A 22,162-nucleotide genomic window follows, 5' to 3' on the forward strand; every position below is an offset into this window, starting at 1 on the left:
CTCTAGGCTACATGACAGTCTTGGAGTAAAGTTCAGGCATGTGAAACTTTTTTTTTTTTAAACCTCTTGTTATTCTAATGCATACCTAGGGATTACAATACTGGTAAAATTTGGACTTCCTATCTATGCTCAAAACTGAATTATAAACAATTTAGACAGCAAAGCTATATAATGTGACAGTTCATATGGATAAACCACAGTGGATAAAGTTTCTCATACCTAACAATACTGCAAGCCTAAGATACTCCTTTCATCTACGCTATCTCTGGGCCCTGACAAATGCTTTTCCTTTTAACTGGAAAGCCCTTCTTCCATGCCTTTGCCTGGATAACTCCTACTTACTGCTCAAAACACAACTCAAGTATTATCCCTTTGTAAAGCATACTGGCACCCTGCCCCTGGCCCAGGCTAAGTTAGGTCTCCTTTCCCGAAACCTCTCTGCACAGGTCTATCAGAACACATCACACAATGCAGGACAATTTTCCTGACTGCTCTCTTTGTAAACTCTGTGCTCCTTAAAGGTAGAATGTGAGGTTTACCTTTTTTTCCTTTTTTTTTTTTTAATCTCTTGCATGTTTCAATAAAGGTTTGTTAGTCCATATTTTGGGAGTCCACTTTTGAAAGCAATTACATATAGCACTGGTTCAAAATGCCTAAGCTTTTCTGGGAAAGAGACAGTCTGACAAGTTAAAACTCCAGTTAACAGTAAGCAGATTAAAGCAAATGTGTTTTTTCTACTATGCTATTTAAGCTATCTCTTGAGCAGTATTTTTTTCTTACATTGGCTAAGTCTAACCCAATGTCCATTCATCTAGGCCATGTTCCACCAGGCACGTGTAACAGTAAACATGAAAATTTTAAATTTAAAATATTTCTTTCTGTAGTTACAATTCTCTTATAAGGCTACTATTAACACTAACAAACTGTGTATATGAAATTGGATGATAAAGGAAAAAATAAAAATCACTTTGGCTAGCAGTGATCTTATAGGAAAACTAGATTAACACATAAACCTGGTATTACCAGAGCGTGCTATGCCACTGTCTCTGTCCTCATTCAGCTCTCTTCCAGGCATGTCCATTGGGTTGCTGTGAACTGTGAATTAAGACAAAACTGTCAGTTAAAACATATAATGATATTCAGGGTGGCGTTGCTTCTTTTATATAGCAAAATGAAATCATGCTCATCTCATTGCATTCCTTTATTTTTTTCAATAGCATGGCACAAACCCAACACCAAGAGCTATTATTCAGTTGAACAAGCTTTGAGATCTCGGTGAAGATTGACATATAATATGAAAATAGGATATAATATCTAAAAAAGCAAGGGATGACTAAAAGGACGGTACTCACAATACACTACTAAATGACTAAAAAGCATGCTACTGAACAATAAGAATGATTCCTGGAGGTAAATAATGGGTATATAATGGTATACTATTCTGCAATATTAAGGTATGTTTAAAAATTCCTCAAAATAAAAATTTTAAGAAAACACTTTGAAAAGTATGATCCAAATTAAATTATGGGTTTTTTTTAGAAAGGTTAATTCTAGCTGACACAATGGCTAATAATAAAATTTGCCCATTTTTCATATTTTTCAAATATTCTGTAATAAATATGTATTATTCCTATGTCATATTTGTAAGGAAAATAAATATTAATTAAAACAAAAGTTAGATACAACTCCCTGGATATAGAGGCATAAATACACTCTACAATCATCAATTTAATTATATAAACAAATACACTCACATATGCCTTTTACAGGTCAATATAATTGTGCTTGTTCATCTAAATCTTAGCTCCAAGAGAAATCGTTCTTAAGAAATAACATAGATCAGAAATTTTAAAATAATAACAGAGGACATTTTCTGCAATTGGTGAACTATGAGTACATGAAAGCTACTCAGCCATGGAAACAAGAGAGTGTCACATAAGAAATTCTAGCTGGTATTATAAGAAATAATGTTCATACTAAAATCTGGTTTAGGATTCTAAAGTTAAAGTCATTTTATAATGAGATCATAACAAACTGAAATTTCATGAAAATGTCAATTCTACTGATAACTGAAAATTTCTGGAAAGTTTTAAGAACCTCAGTAGAAAGGAATTAAATTCTTACACTTGCTAAACAACGTTTTCTTAACCACACCCTCCCCAAATCCATTCATCTACTCTCTTGTTTCCACAGCTTAACTACAGATTCTAGCCACTGGAGCACACCAACTAGTCTACCCACACAGCACATCGCAAACCTGCAAAGAAAGAGGCGCTCCTGATCAGGCGGAGCGGACCCTGTTCAGAGAATGCCCGCCTGGGGCTGCAGAACTGTGAAAGACCTACATGGCAAAAACGTAAAATACATATGAAAGAGGGCTGTTAGAGAAGCCACAAAGCGTCAGGAATAAAGGGTGAGCTAAGGCAGCACAAATGCAGACCAACAGATATGGATGGAAACTTTCAAACTAAATAAGAGTAATTCAAGCTGGCTTCCCTTCTTTGAAATAGGATGGTTTCCCTCTGGTCATAGCTTATGGCAAACAACAATTTCATGCCTATTTACTAATAAATCTGTATATAATAATAAAAATAACCTTCTATAAAAGGTAAGTTATTTTAAATGTTCAATCCTTTCTAACCTAAAACAATGCTTTTAAAGATTCAAAAAAAGCACAGTAATTTACTGTTATCTAAATAATTTGACATTTGCCAAATAAATTTATCTTTTAAAAAGTCAGGGCTGTTTTGTTTTGTTTTTTTCAAGGTTGTATTTATTTATCTGAGAGAGCCTGTCTGCGAGAGAGCACGAGAGAGAGAGAGAGAGAGAGAGAGAGAGAGAGAGGGAGAGAGAGAGAGAGAGAGAGAGAGAGAGAGAGCGCGCGCGCGTGAGAGAGANGCGCCCGTGCATGAGAGAGAAAGCATGAGCTGGGTGTAGGGGGCAGAAGCAGAGGGAGAGGGAGAGGGAGAAGCAGGCTCCCGCCTGACCAGGGAGCCCAATGTGGGGCTCAATCCCAGGACTCTGGAACCATGACCTGAGCTGAAGGCAGACGCTTAACCAACTGAACCACCCAGGCACCCCAAAAAGTCAGTTTTAAGATTATAGCATTCTCCTGCCCCTGCAGTAAAAAGAAAACCACCTAAGTGCTTGGCTGAGAAAAGAGAATACGACATAAAACAAAGAGTAGAAAAAGGATCTACTGACAAATGGGTATGAAACTTGGTTTTTCTAACCTGGTGAAGTTACAAAGTAACTAACTTTGGAAGAAACCAAAGTTCCTAAACCAAAGATCAGCCACAACAGAAGCAGGAACACCAATGCACCCATCAGGGCCAGACTCCCAGCTGTCCAGAAAATACAGCTGCCACACACTGGACCAAATACAGTCTGAAGACCCAAAGGGGCAACATTACAACCTAGAAGCAAGCAGCTGGGTTGCCTGCTATGCTTAATAGAGATGGCCTAATGAGCCACCTAGGAGATTACCTAGGATAGAATAGGGGGCTTTCTGTTTTAACAAGTGACAACTGTATTTTTCAAATTGCTAATGGATATTTTTCTATAACAAGAATTTCTAAAACTATACTGCATTTGCAGCAATCCTTCTGTGTTTTAACTGTTCAGCTCTTTCTTCAATTCTCTCTAGCTACTTCAAAATTTATCTACTCTCTTTAAACTCCTTCCCTACCTACCTCCTTCCTTACTTTCAGGATATGTATGACTGTCTCCCACATATGCACATGTGCACACAAACAGAATTCACCAGACAGGAACTCTCCCATTTCCTACCACCTTCTCTTCAAACTTAATCAAATTCTGGCCCACCTTGCCTCCTTCCTGCTAGAGCTAGGGACCCACCCCTCCCTCCCTTCCAAAGCTAATTCTATGTCAGCTAGGACCTTCAAAAATCTCACTTTACCACTTCTATCTCCAACCTTACCCTCCTATTCCATCAACATTTAAACACAGTCAAAACTAGTGACACCTGGGTGGGTCAGTCAGTTAAGCCTCCGACTCCTGATTTCGGCTCAGGTGATGATCTCAGGGTTGTGAGATGGAGCCCCGCGTCAGGTTCCACACTGAACATGGAGCCTCTTAAGACTGTCTCTCTCCCTGCCCCTCTCCCCTTCTCAAAAAAAACAAACAAAAAATTTTTAAAAAGCACAGTCAAAACTACTCTCTCCATATACCCAAGCCTATATAGTTCAATAATTCTTAAAATGTGGTCTAAAGACTCCTTGGGGTCCTTACAATCCTTTCAGGGGTCTGTATAAACTATATTTTCTTTTTTTTTTTAATTTTTTTTAAAGATTTTATTTATTTATTCGACAGAGATAGAGACAGCCAGCAAGAGAGGGAACACAAGCAGGGGAAGTGGGAGAGGAAGAAGCAGGCTCATAGCAGAGGAGCCTGATGTGGGGCTCAATCCCATAACGCCGGGATCACGCCCTGAGCCCAAGGCAGACGCTTAACCGCTGTGCTACCCAGGCGCCCCGTGTATAAACTGTATTTTCTTAATACACTTCAACCAAAACAACATATTACGAGAGAATGAACGCAGAAGCAGATATGAGGATTAAGTTGTATTCTATTAAGTCAGAAATGAAGGAGTTTTGCAAAAATGTAGAACAATGCCACTCTCCTAAGTTTTTTTCGTGGAAAACAGTCATTTCGTAACATGCTATTTATATTAACATGAATAAAGTTGTTTTTTTAATGAATTAATAAATGTTTTAAAATTTTCTGTTTTAATATTTCATACACCATACATCAATAAAGGTAACCCACATAAACAAAAGCTCTCTGTGTTCCTCAATAATTTCTACGTGTATAAAGGGGTCCTGAGACCAAAAAGAACCACCACTTAAATCTTGGAAAAAAAGAATGACCTCTGAGTCTCTCCTCAACTCTGGCTTCTATTCTTCCCACCGAAACTGCTCACGTAAGCCACCAAAAGGCTTCCTACTGATTAATGCAGTCCATACTCTTATATTACCTTATTATATATTCGACGTTGACTAAATTACACTTTCAACTTTTCCCCCACAGCTCCCAATGATTAAACACTAGGTTTTTTACCTTAATCCTCTTTATGTGCTTCTCTTCACCTACTCCTTCCTTCTTTAAGCCAGCATTCCCCAGGATTCTATCCTCAACAATCTTTCCTTCTCATTCTTTAACATTTCCTAGGTCACCTCATTCATTCTTATGCTTTCATTTATCATTTACAAGCTAATGCTTCCAAATCCATGGTAGATACAGCTAACTGTCCAACAAAGAACTGTGTTCTCCCTTCTATTTTATCAAGTAGTTTCTGGGATCTTATTTCTCAAATCCCTTTATATATAGCAGAAGCCATGTGATTAGTTACCACTAATGGAATGTGAACAAAACTGATATATGTCACATTCAGACTGAGGTTGGTTATGAAATGGATGTATCTTTTCCATACTCAGTTCCTTTCTACTGGCTTCGTGCAGCTGAGCACAACCTTGGAAACCAAATGATGAAGAAGGTAGAGCTCCAAGAAGGAAGGAGGTTGGACCTCTGAAACACCGCTTGGAGAAGAACTGTTAATCAATGAGGAATACTGTTTTGAACCTCACATGACTGAAAAAAAAAAACCCTCTATTGCTTTAAAATTATTATATGTTCACTAATTTTTATGTTATAGCAACTACTGCTACATCTACTAACAAACTATAATGGATATCTTTACTTGAATAACCAACCAATACTTCCATTCCAACATACATAAACCTAAAATCACCAATTCCTAACTTCTTCTGTTCCTTCCAGTGAATGGCACCAATATGCAAGCAATTATATAACCAGATGGCAAAGTGCCACACTTGATTCCTCCTTTCTCCTCTCTTCTACCATCTAATTACCAAGCCCTGTCCACTCTATTTCCCATAATGAACCTCTCAACAACTCTCTGTCCTCACTGACACAGTCTTATTCTAGGTCTCCATTATCTGTCACTTGGATTATCAGAAGGACCCTTCTAATACAGATCTTTTCCTCAATCCCACTGGTTCACTTGAATCCTTTCCCACTGCAATCAGAATACTCTTTTGCAGATATAAAGCTAATCTGATATTTCTCTATTCTGACAACTCTTCTGTGGTTGCCTTCAGAATGTACCGCAAAGATGTCCCACTATAAGGAGTATGTATAATTGACTCAATACCCTATGCTGATGTGTTGATATCTATTGTGATGTTTATGCAAGGCCACATATCCCATAGGCTGCTCCTAGCCAGTGACTGATCACAGAAGGAATAGTAAGGCAGGCACAATAACACATGTGACAAAGAACACTTAACTTAGTCAAAGACTTGTCAATGGCCTTACCAAACCTTCCATGGGTTGCATGGTAGGATAGGACACTTCCATTCAATCTCCTATTTCTCTCTTTCATTTGGAGTCAGACTTGCATCACAATGTGAGGGCTCTCTTGACCTTTCCCAGCTCCCTCCCTCCTCATTTTCTCTCACATTGTCATTTCTCCTAATATTATCCTTGCATGTTTAATCGTGTCTTGGCACCAGTTAAAAAAACAGGTAGAGGACCCAAACTAACACACCCTCACTGTTACCCAACTGCTTAAAGCCTAAGTTCAAATTCCTCACTATGGCCCGAAGTCCCTTTGTCATCAACCTCCTATTCACTTTTTTATTTCTTTTAACTTTCTTTACTCCTATTCTTTGCTTCATCAACACTGATTTATTGACATTCTTTCCTCATGTTATCATCTCTTGCACCTAGGTCTGTGCACACACTACTGCTTTTTCCTAGAATGTTCCTGTCCCCAAACACAGGGCTAATCCTTCAAGGTTAGGCTTCACTTCTTCAAGAAAGTCTGGCACTCTCCAGGACCGGATTAGGTACTCTTCTTCATTTCTATCACACCATACTCTTTAACATGTCCAAGAATTAACTGCACTCTACTATAATTGTTGTATCACTTGTGTGATTCACACTAACTATAAATCTTTGAGGCAGCGAGCGTTTCTGGTTAACCGCTGTACCCTCAGGGCCTAGCAGAGTGCTTGTCATCCAACAGGTGCTTGATAAGTATTTGCTGATTAACTGGAAATGTAAAGAAAATAAGAAATGGTACTCAAATATCCTTGATTCACAATTACAAACGTGCAAGTAAAAGCCACTCATTATTTAAAGTCTATATTTTGTTAAATGGATTAATTTCCTATTCTGTATTAAAACAGAGAAGATGAGTATATCTAGCATCCATAAGGTAATTTACTGTTGTAAGTGATAATGGATTTGTATTACTAAAGTAGGTAGCTTTTAATTAACCTCTTGAGCTTTGAAAGTATAAATTATAAATAAAAAAGATTCAGTTATCTCCTTGTCACATTTTTACTTTATTAAAACCAATGAAATAACTAATCATTTGTGTTATGAAAAAGCAGGACTCCTGTATTTTTCTAAAAAACGTGCAAACTTTCTTTTTAACACTTATTTTAAGAGAGAGAGAAAAAGAGCCTGCGAGCAGGGGGTGGGGCAGAAAGAGAGAGAGAATCTCAAGCAGACTCACCACTGAGCACAGACCTCAACACCGGGCTTGATCTCACAACCCTGAGATCCTGACCTGAGCCAAAATCAAAAGTTGGATGCTTAACCAACTAAGCCACCCAGGCACCCCAAAATGTGCAAACTTTCTAAAGTACATGCCTAACACTATAACTAGCCCACGCTACTTGCTGAAAAAATGGTTGCTCGTTTGAATGAACCTGAATTATAAAAAAAAAAATACAATATTGGTTCAAGTTGGAAGAAAAACTGTTTCCTACTTACATATATAGCTAATATTTATTAAAATCAATTCCAAATAAAAATTCTCATTAAATAAAGAATATTTATTTATCCTAGTCTAATTGCTATCCACATTCTAGCATGTTACAAATATTTACGTACCAGGAATATGGCCACCATCAATTTAGTTGAGCATCGCAGGGTAAAACAAATGACTAGAAATTTTAGGAAGAGCCTGTCACTTCGGAATGCTGAACTTAAATAATAACAATAATCAACTATCCAAATTACTAACTAAGCTGTTATTTTAATAAATCTTTAAAGGAACATCAAATTTGAATATCTGCTCATCTATCTGAATTCAGGTTACAAAAATGAGCACCATTTTAAAATTACTCTTATGGTTAGGGAAGACAGAAGGGAGAAAGTGTAACACCAGTCTTCTTCAGCTGAAATATTCAAAAAAGCTGGTAAAAACTTTTTATATCAATGACAGTGACTTTCAAAGATGCATCAAACTTAAAAACAAAAAACAAACCAGATATATCTTCAGCAGTTCTTTTTCAAATACAAAATAAGTATTATGTTCAAATATACAAAAATTATGTTTTTCAAATAATACAAATGTCATACATACTTCCAATTTGAATTCCTTTTCTACTTCTAGTATGTCAAACTCTGTGGTCTTATTAAAAGATCTACATTATTAAGAAAGAACTGCAAATCCTTGTTACACTATTAACCTATTTAAAACTTGTAAAACCAAAGGAATCATTTACCTATATTTCCAAGTAGTCCATTAATAACTGTGTTATTATCAGCCTTTAATGTACTGTTGTCCTGATTGATGAATTCAAGACTGTCTTGTAGCCTAAAGGGGGAAAAGAAACAATAAATTGCAAATTCATTTTATGCTCTTTATGGCAATTCTTTGGATATCTCGATGAAATTTTAAGTATAAAACTTTTTTTTAAGTTTTAAGTATTCTTATTAGTTTATAGCACTAAATCAGGGGTTGGAAAACTACACCTCGCTGCTTGTTTTTATAAATAAAGTTTTATTGGAACATAGCCATGCTATGGGCTGCTTTAATGCTACAATGGTAGGACTGGGAAACCAGACGTACTGCCTAGCCCACAAAGTCAAAAATATTTACTATTCAGACCTTTACAGAAAAAAGTTACTAACCCTAATTCAAATTGTAAAGCTTTCCCGCATATTTTGGACCTGAAATTATTTTTTAAACTTCTGGCAGGGGGGAAAAAAAAAAAGACAAACAAGAACAAGAATCAATGTATCATTAATTCACACATTATAAATGAACTGTATCACTCCTGTTTGTAAATTATTCAAAATAACAAAAATAAAATTACTTTACGGTTTTAGTACAAAGTAGCCCTCCTAGGGATTTTAGAAACCATCAATAAAAAATTAGAAAAGATGAAGAAACTGAGAGGATCAGAGCTAGAATCAGTGATTCCAATGTAGGATCTCTAATTTCTACTTTAGTATTAAACTCTTAAAAATTAGCACTTTTAACATCGGTATTTTTTAAGCATCCATAATACTATGAAAAAACATCTCTCCCTTTCCTTCCTCCTTAAAAGAAAAGTTAATAAAGAGCTGTAAGTATTAGAACCTTAGCTAATAAAAACCCTGACAGGTCTTTTTGGAACATTTACAATTAATGGAACCTTTTGAGAATTTTTCTAGTTTTGAGTAGCCTCCTCGCTACCTCCTGCTGCTTTTGACTTTGGGTAACCCCACAGATTCTGGCTAGCCAGAGTTCTGATCTGGGCCCTGCAGGCCATCACTGGACTCCACTAACACCTCACCCCAGCCCTAGTCCTTCATTTTACTAGGTTCTGGCATGTAGCCCATGATTCTAATATCAAGCCTGCCTTTGTTTCAGCTTCACTTTTCTAATCTTGGCATTAACAACTTGTGGTAATCTTGTGCCCCACCGTGGGTGACCTAGGCCACTCCTGATTGCAGAGTTAACTCTGCAAGGGATCTGAAAACAGAAGAGCACAACATACAGATGCTAACTCAGCATGGCACTACAAAATGGAAAAAAAATATCTCATCCTAACATGGGAATGTCATCAACATTTTACTTCCAGATATGGCTTCTAGAAGCAAATTAGAGAAAGAGAAAGCACATTTCCTATTCTTCAACTAAACTCAAATGAGAAGTAATCTGGACTCCATACAGACAGCAGCTGAATGAATTAAAAAAAAATAACACCCAACAACATGCTGCCTACAAGAGACTCAGTTCAGCTTTAAGGATACATATAGGCTCAATGTGAAGGAATAGAAAAAGATAATCCACGTAAATGGAAATCAAAAAAGAGCAGAGATAGCTATACTTATATCAGAAAAAATAGACTTCAAGCCAAAAACAGTAACAAGAGACAAAAATGATCATATAATAAGAGGAGCAATTCATCAAGAAGACATAGCATGTAACAATCAAAATTACAAATGCACTCAACATCAGAGCACCTAAACATACTAAGCAAATACTAACATCTAGAGAGACAACAATGCAATAATTAGTAGAGGACTTAAACATTCTACTTTCAACAATGAATAATAGTTCAGACAGAAAGTCAACAAAGAAATGTTGGACTTGAACCATACTTTAGGCCAAATGGAACTAACAGATATATACGTATATAGATATAGCCAAGAGTAGCAGAATACCATTCTTCTCAAGTGGACATGGAATATTTTCTTATACAGATCACGCAATAGGTCATGAAATAAGTTTTAGCAAATTTTAGAAGGCTGAAATCATACCAAGTATCTTTTCTGACCAGAATGGTATAATACTAAAAATCAGTAACAAAAGGAAATCTGGACAGTCCACAAATATGTGGAGATTAAACAACATGCTCCTGAACAACCAATGAGTCAAAGAAGAAATCAAAAGGCAAATCAAGAAATACTTTGAAACAAATAAAAATGGAAGCACAACATATCAAAACCTGTGAGATGTTACAAAAGCAGTTCAAAGATGGAAGTGACAGCAATAAATGTCTACAGTAAGAAGCCAAAAAGATCTCAAATAAATGACCTTGATTTATACCTTGAAAAACAAAGCCCAAAGTTAGTTAGTTAGAAGGAAATAAAGATCAATGGGAGAATAAATGAAATAGAAAAAAAAAACATTGAAGATGGATTAAACTAACAGCTGGTTTTCTGAAGAGACAAAATCTAACTCAGAAAAGAAAGGACTCAAATAAATGAAATAAAAAATAAAAGAAACATTACATCTGATACCATACAAATAAAAAGGATCATGAGACCACTATAAAGTTACACACCAACAAAATGGATAACCTACAAGAAATGGATAAATTCCTAGAAACATACAACCTACCAAGAATGAATCATGAAGAAATAAAAAACCTGAACAGACTAATAATGAGTAAAGAAAATGAATCATTAATCAAAAACCTCCCAACACAGAAAAGCCAAGGAGATGAGACGGTTTCCTTGGGAAATTCTACCAAACGTGTAAAGAAGAATTAATGCCAATTCTACTCAAACTGTTCCAAAAACCAAAGAAGGAACACTCCCAAACTCATCTTACAAGGCCAGCATTACTCTGACACCAAGGCCAGATAAGGACACTATAAGAAAAGAAAATTACAGATCACTTCTCCTGATTATTATAGATGTAAAAATTCTCCATAAAATATTAGCAAACCAAATTCAACAGAACATTAAAAGGATAATTCAACATGATCAAGTGGGATTTATCACTGGGCTGCAAAGATGCTTCAATATACACAAGGCAATAAATGAAAATTACCATATTTAAAAGAATGAAAGATAAAAATCATATGATCATGTCAACAGATGCAGAAAAAGCATATGACCAGGGTGCCTGTGTGGCTGAGTCGGTTATGTGTCTGCCTTTGGCTCAGGTCATGATCCCGGGGTCCTGGGACAGAGCCCCACATCAGGCTCCCTGCTCTGCGGGGAAGCTGCTTCTCCCTCTCCTCCCCACTTGTGCTCTCTGTCACTATCTCTGTTTCTCTCTCAAATAAATAAATAAAAATCTTTAAAAACAAAGGAAGAAAGAACAAGCATATGACAAAATACAACATCTTTCCATGAAAAAAGTCCTTAAAAAAGTAGGTTGGAAGACCAAATATTGTTAAAATGTCCCTATTACCCAAAATCATCTATAGATTCAATGAAAGTCTTCTTAAAATTCCAGTGGCATTTTTCATAGAAATAAGAAAACAATCCTAAAATTTGTATGGAGCTACGAAAGACCCTGAATAGCCAAAGCAATCCTGAGAAAAACTATACTACAAAGCTAATGTAATCAAAACAGTATAGCACTGCCATAAAAACAGATACACAAACCAATGGAACAGAATTCAAGGGCCCAGAAAAAAACCCTGCATATACAGTCAACTAATATTTGATAAAGGACTCAAGAACATTTAACTGGGAAAGGATAGTGCCTTCAATAAATAATGATGGGAAAACTGGATAACCACATCCAGATGAATGAAATTAGAACCCTGTCTTACACCACTCACAAAAATGAACTCAAAATTGATTAAAGACATAAACAAAATACCCCAAAACTGCAAATCTCCTAGAAGAAAACACAGGGCAAAAGGTCTTTGACATTGGTCATGGCAGCAGTTTCCTAGATATGACACAAACAGCACAAGCAACAAAAGCAAAAATAAGTAAATGGGAATACATCATACTAAAAGGCCTCTACAAAGCAAATAAACAACTGACAAAATGAAAGGCAATCTATGGAATGGTAAAAAAATATTTGCAAATCCTTTATCTGATAAAGGGTTAATATCCAAAATATATAAATAATTCATACAAATCAATAGCAAAAACCAAACAACCTGACTAAAAAATTAATACTTCCTCTGAATATTCAGAAGAACTGAACAATTTTCCAAGGAAGACATGCAAATGTACACGAAGAGGTGCTCAACATCACTAATCATCAGGGAAATGCAAATCAAACCATAACAAGGTATTACCTTTTATAATAGCTAACATCAAAAAGACAAGTGATTATCAAATGGTAGACGGTATCGAGAAAAGGGAACCCTAGTGCACTGTTGGTGGGAATATAAATTGATGCAGCCACTGTGAAAACAGTATGAAGGTTCTTCAAAAAATTAAAAATAGAACTACCATATGATCCAGGAATCCCACTTTTGGATATATATCCAAAGAAACTGAAATGAGGATCTCACAGAGATATCTGCACTCAGGTGTTCACTGTGGCATTAGTGACAACCATCAATAAATGGAGACAAACTGTCCATCAACAGATGAACGGATAAAATATCACACACACACACACACACACACACACACACACAGAGGACTATTATTTGGCCATGAGAAAAGGGAATCCTGCAATTTGTGACAATTTGAATGAACCTTAAGGGCATTATGCTAAGCGAAATAAGTTAGAGACAAACACTGTATGGTATTACTTATATGTGCAATACACAAAATTGAACAGAGAGGAACAGAAAGCAGGGTGGCGGTTACCAGGGGTTGAGAGTGGGGGAAATGGGGAGATTAACAGTCAAAGGGTATAAACATCAGTTATAGGATTAATAAGTTCTGAGGTCTAATGTATAGCATGCTGACTATAGCTAATAATACTGTTATTTTATATACTTGAAAGTTGCTAACAGAGTAAATATTAACTTTTCTCACCACAAAAAAGAAATGGTAATTTTGACAGGATGGAAGTGTTAGTTACCTAACGCTATGGTGATAATCATTTTGCAATATATAAATGTATCAAGTAAATGTGTTATACACATTAAATTTACATAATGTTGGATGTCAATTATAGCTCAGTAAAGCTAGAGGAAAAAAGACTGGCCTCCATAAACTTTCAAACTTAGGGGATGGAAGAAAATCTCAATTCAAGCTGCAACCCTGAGAAGAGTCTGTTAGTTTTCACACTTTGCACATCCTAAATAATTCATTTCTCCCAGCATTCATAATCACTTACGTATTGAGACTTCCACAGATACTGCTGCCAGTCCGTGCAGTAAAAACTTTGCTGAGCATAAGCTGTGGAGGGGAACTACAAAGAAAAAGTGACAGAGAAAGAGATCAAAACTAAAACATAAAGAACTTCTCAATTTATTACAAATAAAAATGTATATGGGCGCCTGGGTGGCTTAGTTGGTTAAGTGCCCGACTCTTGATTTTGGCTCAGGTCCTGCTCTCAGGGTTGTGAGATTAAGCCCCGTGTCAGGCTGCATACTGGGCATGGGTTCTCTCTCTCCGTCTCCCTGTTCCCATCCCCACCCCCCAAAAAAGGTATAAATCACAAAGATTTCACTGCATAGTTACAACAGTCATGAAGTAGCATAAACCCCACAAAACACCATAAATTTCACATGCTCAATCTGTGTGAAGACTACAGGAAATTCTCTCATCTTCAGAAGTTACATGTTCTAAGAGGGATTATGAAAAATCAGAAAAGCCCTCACCGTATCTGATGAATTTTTAAGGTAGACCCTTTATAGCTCATTGCTACTGAGCCAAACATCATCTCTCCAAGCATATTGGCATCAGAAGAGCACCGAGAACCCTAAAAAATAACCATAACATTAATAAAACTGCAAAATTTAAAACCTATTTCAAATACTGAATTTTACTGAAAACGCCTTTGCTGCAATTATTCTACATAATTCTACACACATTCTAAAAAAGTGACTCTACACTGTATATACTGTTCTATAGCTTGATCTTCTTCATTTTACAATGTGTTACAGATCTAACCATACTGTTATACAAAGACTCCTTTTGAAGAGCTGTATAGTATTCTACTGTATGAAAACCCCACAGTTCCCCTTACTGATGGACATCTAGGTTACTTCCAGGTTTTTGCTATTATAATAATGTTTAATGCTTAAATGAACATTGTTAACCACATCTTGTGCATATGCAATGTTTCTCCAGGACAGAAAATAAGAAAGAGAATTCACTGAACATGCAGAACAATTTTTACCACTCACAACATGCAAAAGAGATATCTATAAACATGGTAATTTATATCTATTTTGTATTGTTTAAAAGGATTTATTTAAAACACTAGAATGTCTTATTCTCAAAGAACCAATTAAAAGTCATTCCTTTCCATTATTCTTTGAATGTCTTTAGTTGTCATCATAGGAGTCAGAAAAAAGGTAAAATTGAACTCATCCATTTGGTTACAAATTAAATACTGTAGTAAATATCACTAATTACCCACAAAATATCTTATTCCTTATTTTTTGAAGTCTAATTTGTTTCAGGGCAGCAATGTGCCCAACTTAAAAAAAAAAATGCATTTCCCAGCCTCCCTTGTAGACAAATTGAGAGTTGGTTTCTACATCCAAAAAGCTATACTAATGGTTGGAGTATCACCTTTCAGAACTTACACATTTATATCCATTCAACAAAGGCCTGGTCAATGAGATATAAATAGAAGTCACTGGAGATGGAGATGTCATATTAGGACCACAAGGCAACAATTACACATTAACTCAGCTAAGTAGAAAGATAAGGATGCCTTGGTTTCTAAAGCCATCTTGAAACCCATGTATCATACTTAGACGGCCTTTCAGACTTCTTGTCATGTGAACAAAATAAGCTCTAGGAACAATGCAATTCCTAACTTACATAGTTATATAATAAGATGAGTGATGAGGAAGAGGACCAAAATAACTATCTAAGATAGAAACTGAGTATTAGTCACAAATTTCACTAAGCCATTCCACCATAAAAAATCAAAAATTAGGAGTTTTAACAAAATATTTAAAAGACTCTTCTGATGATAACAAAGAGTTGAAGACCCCCATTTTACATGTGGAGGCACATCTGCATACTATTTTTATTTTTACATGATTCTTCTACTCTTCTGCTTATTTAATGCCCACCTGGGTTAAAAAAAAAATCTATATACTTACATTTGCTAGCTTTCTTAAAAAATCATCTTCAAATAGCAATCTATTTCATTATATGTAACTATTTTGTATTAATTTTTATATATATTCATTTACACATTATTTTTTCTCTCTTAGGTAGTATAGTACTGATTTTGTTTTAATAAAGACACAAAGCTAATGAAAAAAAATCACTTCTGATATACCTAGTTATTAAAATAACTCATCTAGGGATGTGATTAAGAAAAAATTTTTATTTCAAAACACAAAGATATGGGTACTAAGAACAACATTTTAGAAACAGAGATGAATAATTCTTTTAATGATCAAGTACTAAGGTTTTTTTTTTAAAAGATCAACGCCAATCTTCAAAATCATTATGAATTCAAATATCAAAGCATTTACAGATTTTACTACTAAAACTGGGAAAAGAGTCCTTGGAAAGCAAAATATAGTAAAAATAAATTCGTGTTTAAATTTTATTAGACCATCTAGTTTGCCAGTAAAGGTTACCCTTGCTTGCTCTAATACATATCAAATAGTTATCATGAATGTCAGTGGCATGTTATATATAATCTATAATAAAGTTTATCATTTAAAAAGTGCTATTATCTTTCATGCTTTTTTTTTAAATAAGGCCCTTATTTAAAAGGTCAATTTTTTTAAGTACCTATTGCTGGAAACTATCGATCTGTATTAATCTGTGTCGATCAAAAATAATGTTCCAGTTACCCAAAATCACATTTTATGAAGTGCAGTGAACTATGTGCTACAATAATTCAATGTCTCTTGCTAAAAAAAGGCAGATTTCCAGGACCATACTGAGCCTGTATCAGAATATCTGGGCACATAGCTTGGGAATCTGAACTTTTAAAAAAGAAAATCTCTAGGGATCTAAATGCAACATGAGGGTGCAATCATTCAATGCTTCAGGGTTTCTACAATCTGGATCCATGTGCTAATATTCATTTTTAACTGCATATATTAAGAAGAAATGTAAGTTTACACAATTCATCAAATCAGCAAACCTCCAACCTGGTATAAGTATGATGATGTCACACAGCATAACACTATTAGGAACTTACTAAGGTATCATGCTTAAGCTGGAGGAGAAACAGGGGAAGACAGGGGTAACTGTATAGTACCTCCTAGTATCTGGATTTTAAACACTTCAGAGTTCTTTTACATACACTGGCACATTGACATGACAGAAGGGTCACTTCCCATTCAAACACAATTACCTAATTACAAATAATTTAAAGACCCAGAATCCCATGTTGATATTGCTAAATATAAAATACTTGTGATTCATTCATGCAAGCTTGGATGACACAAATAAATTCACATAGATGACATTTACTTGGTATGAAACCAAACACTTACTCTTATGTAAAATATAACAAGTTTATACAGAAATTCCCATTAGGTACTAATTTGTTTAACTTTGTATTTTAAAAGAGTCAGATTACTTCTGAAAAATATAAATGTCCATTCCTGCATGTGTATACTTCCAATCATACTTTAATTTCATACTACAGCCAACTTGTATTATTAGTTTATATTTATATTCATATTTCAATAACTTAAAAGTATCTAAAATAAATTATTCTGGTAGCCCAAAAAATCTGAATTGGGAAATAAAAGGTAGAAATTACCCTTTGCTACCTACGCCCACAGTTTTCTGACCTTCTCCTAAGATTTATCAAAATGCATAAACTTACTTATTAAGTTACCTGCCTCCCCAGAAGGGTAAGGACTAGTTCATGTTATATCCCCAGTCCCTAGGATGGTGCATAGCACATTGTAGGTACTCAAAATTACTTGTGAATGAATGAACGAATAAATAAATGACATCAATGATCTTACTTGGTACTTAGGACACTGGTCTTTTACATCAGAAGACGAAGTCACGGAACTATCCAGTGAGGAAGAACTGTCTCCTCCAGGTTTTAGTTGGCAGCATTTCCCAAAGACTTTTACTTGAGCATCACTACAGAGTTTCTGAAATGGAGATATTATGCCCATTCATATTATAAAAGACTCTTCATCATATACAAGTTTAATTATAGTATAAAAAACCTTTGAAAAAACCAAGTATGAAATAATTCAAAATAATATAACCTTGGTATAATGATTTGCATTTTACTGCATTTTCTCCAGTACTGTTTTCTATTCTTATGGAGTTTGTATTATGCTTTTCTCACCAAGATTATCAAATCATGGAGTTTTTCTATATTATTATGGTCTACAACAATGTTCATTACTAGTGATGTAATATATTACAGCAGTTTTCAAATTATTTGATCACAAACCCCCTTTTAGGCCTTTTGTTTGTGTGAGTTATATCTATCAATATTCTCCCATATAAGAAATTAAAACTGAGAAACTTTAAAATATTAAATCACTTAAATATAATAATACACATATTACAGGTTAGTATTAAGTAACATTTTTATGGAAAAAAAACTTTATTAAGTAACATTAAGTAATATTTTTATGAAAAAAACTTCTATGGAGAGATGTAGGGATGGGAGGAGAAATACAAATGAAGCTTTTATATTTTATTAAATGTGTGTATCTCTACATACATGAACATATGTTATTTTGAAATGAGCATGTATTCATGTATTGAACAGTTAACTTTTTAATAACAGCTGAGTTTAGGACCAAAAGGCTGTACAGTGGTGTAGTATGAAAGAATCATGTTTTCTATTTCTTTTTTTCTGTGCTCTTGCTTTCCTCCTACTTCCCCAACAAGTTCTAGAGCTTTAACTGCTCACAACTACCGAAGTTGCAATCCACCAAGGACTTTGATACTCCTAAAAGTATTTTGGTGATTTATCACCGTTACCAGTATGTAACTCTTCCATGTAACTCTTCCTCAGGTAGGTTTTCAGAAGAAGTAATCTGACTGAAATCACAATTTTTAAAAGACCAATTATTTTACAATTTGCCACCATCACCAAAGGCATTGTAAAGGAGAACACATGATAATTCCAAAATCATCTCTAATCAAAAATGTAAAGAGACATGATAAACTATAAAGAACAAGGGCTTTAAAACTAAATAGACATGATTTTAAATCCTGGCTCCCTGGCAAGTTACTTGACCTCTCCAAGCTTATCGACTTAATGGAGAGAAAAACCCCACCTAATGGGTAGAGTACTTGTGACCCTTAAGGGGTATGTGTGTGTGTGTATCTCATTATGTACTTATATATGCAGCTAGAACTAGCATATGCTTACTGGTTTTTAATTATAAATACTACAGAAAAAAGTTAAAATAAGAAAAACTGAATGCCTACTGAAATAACTGCCTAATTTGGAGTCAGAAACTTTACTAGATATTTCCATTTATATTATTTCATTAAGAGACTTACTAAAAATACTGATAATTTTAGTACTGATACTCTTGGCCACATCTTAAATTTCTACTTAGTGATCACCATCAAAAGGATGAATATTTTCTGTAATACTCAGGATGGTAGGTATTTTAACCCAATTGAACTGATAAGAAACCTGAAGCCCCAAGAGGTTAAGTAACTTCACCAAGGTTACAAGAACTAGTAGGTCTATAATATACTTAAAAGCAAAACTAGCTGGCTTTACATGAAAGATACTCAGTGTCACTAGTGATTAGGGAAATGTAAACTAAAACCATAGTGAGTTATCACTTCATGCATTTTAGAATGGTCATCACCAATAAATCAAGAGACAACAAATACTGCCATGGATGTGGCGAAAAGGGAAGCTTTGTGCACTACTATAAATTGTTACAGCCACTATGCAAAACAGCGTGGAGGATCCTCCAAAAATTAAAACTTGAACTATAATCCAGCAATTCCATTTTTGGGAATACATATCCAGAGTAAATGAAAACACTAATTCAAAAATATATCTGCACCCCCATGTTCATGGCAGCGTTATTTACAATAGCCAAATCATGGAAAGAACCTAAGTTTCCATCAATGGATAAATGGATAAAGAAGTTGTGATATATATATATATATGATAGGCAGATATACTGAATATCTATCATATATATATCAGCCATAAAAAAAAAACAAGGAAATCCTACCATTTGCAACAACATGGATATATCTTGAAGTCATTACGTTAAGTGAAATGTCAGAGAGAAACAAATATTGTTCAGACGCGTGGTTACCAGAAGTGGAGAGTGGGGGTGGGGGGAGGGGAATTGCACTAGATAAGCACTAGGGATGTAATAATGTACAAGAGAATAACTATAGATAACACTGCTATATGATATTATAGGAAGGTTGTTAAGAGAATAAATTCTAATAATTTTTATCATAAATAGATTTTTTTCCTTTCTTTTCTTTTTATTCTATCTATATGAGAAGATAAATGTTAGATGAACCTATGGTGGTAATCACTTCACAGTATATGTAAATTAAACCATCAGGCTGTACATCTTAAACCTATGGAGTGATATATGTCAATTATTTTTCAGTAAAACTGGAGGAGAAAACCCACACTCAGTGGGCCTGAATTATCCTCTGTTGCAAACCACCATTTTATAATTCAGCAAAAGTATGTGAATATTACATGTACCAGTAACTAAGAAACACAGTTGAATGAAACAGTCCTTTTCCTCATGGAACTAACAAACTAACAAGAGAGAGACATTTAACAAATAATTAAATATGTATAATGAAATATATATTTTAAATATGTCCAATCATGTTAGCAACAGCTAACTCATATTGCACTTACTATTTGCTCAGGTACTATTCCATTTTACATAAAGCCACTCCTTTACTCCTCACAACAACTCTATGAAATATTATTATTATCCCCATATGACAAATGAAGAGGTTAAGGATCAATGATGTTTAAGTGAACTGTCCAAGAGAGGACTTAACCTAGTCTAGGGAGATCAAGGAAGTGACATTTAAGCTGGGACTACAAAAAAAAAAAAAAAAAAAAAAGGAAAGGAGTTAAGGTGAAAGAAGAGTGGGAGGGCTATTCCAGGCTGAGGGAACTCTACATATGCAATCTCTGAATCATGAAGCAATTTGCTATAGGAAGGAAAGGGACAAACATACATCAGTTTCAAGACTGAAGCATAAATGTGTGCATAAAAGTGTACATGAAAGTTCTTACTACAAACATACACACACACACCCTTCTTCCCTACCAACTCCCTAGCTGTTCAGTGCCTTTTCTCTCTCACATTCTGAAGTCATGGCTTTTCTGAATCCAAACAGCAACAACTTCAGTGGAAGATGGTCTAGTAAGGGGACAGGGCACAGTCAGCAACCCTCAGGTAGACATAGGCCATCTATAAACACAACTGTACAGCAAAAAGCATTCAGTTTCCTTTCCTTATCTTACTTTCATTCCTAAAGGAATCATGCCATACTTTACTTTTAACCCACAAAAACAATACACTCTACTAATGCACAAAAAATAAGTTCGAAACATCACTGAAAAAACCTGGCTTTTAATAAATGGGTTATAATTTTATTAACTATTTTTTCCATTTTCACATAATCACAAACAAGTTGCAAGTTTAGTTCAAAGAATTTTTTTTTCTGAACTAAATGGGAGTAAGTTGACTACCTGATACGCTTTGAATTCCTAAAGTATCAATACCTGAATATGTATTTCCTACAAACAAGGACATTCTCTACATAACCACAATACAGCCGCTTTTCATGTGGCATATGATCTCAATGCCTGTTAATGATAACATTCTTGATACTGATGATCAGTATCAAGTGATTAAGGTGGTGCCTACCAGGCATCTCCATTGTAAACGAATGCTTTTCTCCTCTGTCATTAATAATATTTTGGTTGGGGGTGGGACTATGAAAGTCATATGCTGTTTATATTTATATGCCATAAAAATACTGTTTTTCATCAAACTTTCAATTTATTTAGATCAGTATAAACTTACGGTTTCCTATTTCATTCAGTGGGTTGTAATTTGCTACTATCATTATTTGTTTTTATGCTAGAGTTTTCCCTAATTAGCCAGTGACAGCCCCTTCAAGCTGGCTTCTATGTTCCTTTGACACATTCTCATCAATTCTTAAGCTTTCATCACAAGTTCCAGGCTTATCCTTTTCCTTCCCTGCTTCAGCCCAAGGACCAGTCATTTCTCTAAGAAGCCCTGGTTCCTTTTAGTGGAAAATGGAATCTAGACAATAAGATCTAGATGCTAGGTATACCCATATGTTGGGGTCTCATTGTTCCTCTGCTTTCTCAGTAGACAGAGCTAAAGAGCACACATATGTATTTAACACACACATAAACAAGTTTATATCTACATTTATTGTATTTATGTATATATGTATATGAGTGTGTGTGTATATATATATAAATGTGTATATATACATACACACACACACATATATATAATATACAGGGTAATATACAGGGTTCGTCTGGGTTTCT

General features: G+C 34.9%; 1 protein-coding gene across 2 annotated transcripts in view; it reads right to left on the minus strand.

The window, feature by feature from the left end:
- FNIP1 (folliculin interacting protein 1) overlaps positions 1 to 22,162 on the minus strand; it is a 151,308-nt gene that overhangs the window by 50,505 nt on the left and 78,641 nt on the right. Inside the window, exons 3-8 of one of the 2 annotated variants that reach the window (XM_002912891.4) lie at positions 17,607 to 17,741; positions 14,304 to 14,404; positions 13,817 to 13,891; positions 8,562 to 8,653; positions 2,258 to 2,341; positions 1,024 to 1,095 (exon numbers count right to left, since the gene is read on the minus strand). In XM_002912891.4, the coding sequence (XP_002912937.1) occupies positions 1,024 to 1,095; positions 2,258 to 2,341; positions 8,562 to 8,653; positions 13,817 to 13,891; positions 14,304 to 14,404; positions 17,607 to 17,741 (559 nt within the window). The remainder of the gene's footprint in view (positions 1 to 1,023; positions 1,096 to 2,257; positions 2,342 to 8,561; positions 8,654 to 13,816; positions 13,892 to 14,303; positions 14,405 to 17,606; positions 17,742 to 22,162) is intronic. The other variant, XM_002912892.4, reaches the window with a different exon arrangement.

This window comes from Ailuropoda melanoleuca, chromosome 3 (genome assembly GCF_002007445.2).
Source record: "Ailuropoda melanoleuca isolate Jingjing chromosome 3, ASM200744v2, whole genome shotgun sequence".
Classification (NCBI taxonomy): Eukaryota; Metazoa; Chordata; class Mammalia; order Carnivora; family Ursidae; genus Ailuropoda; species Ailuropoda melanoleuca.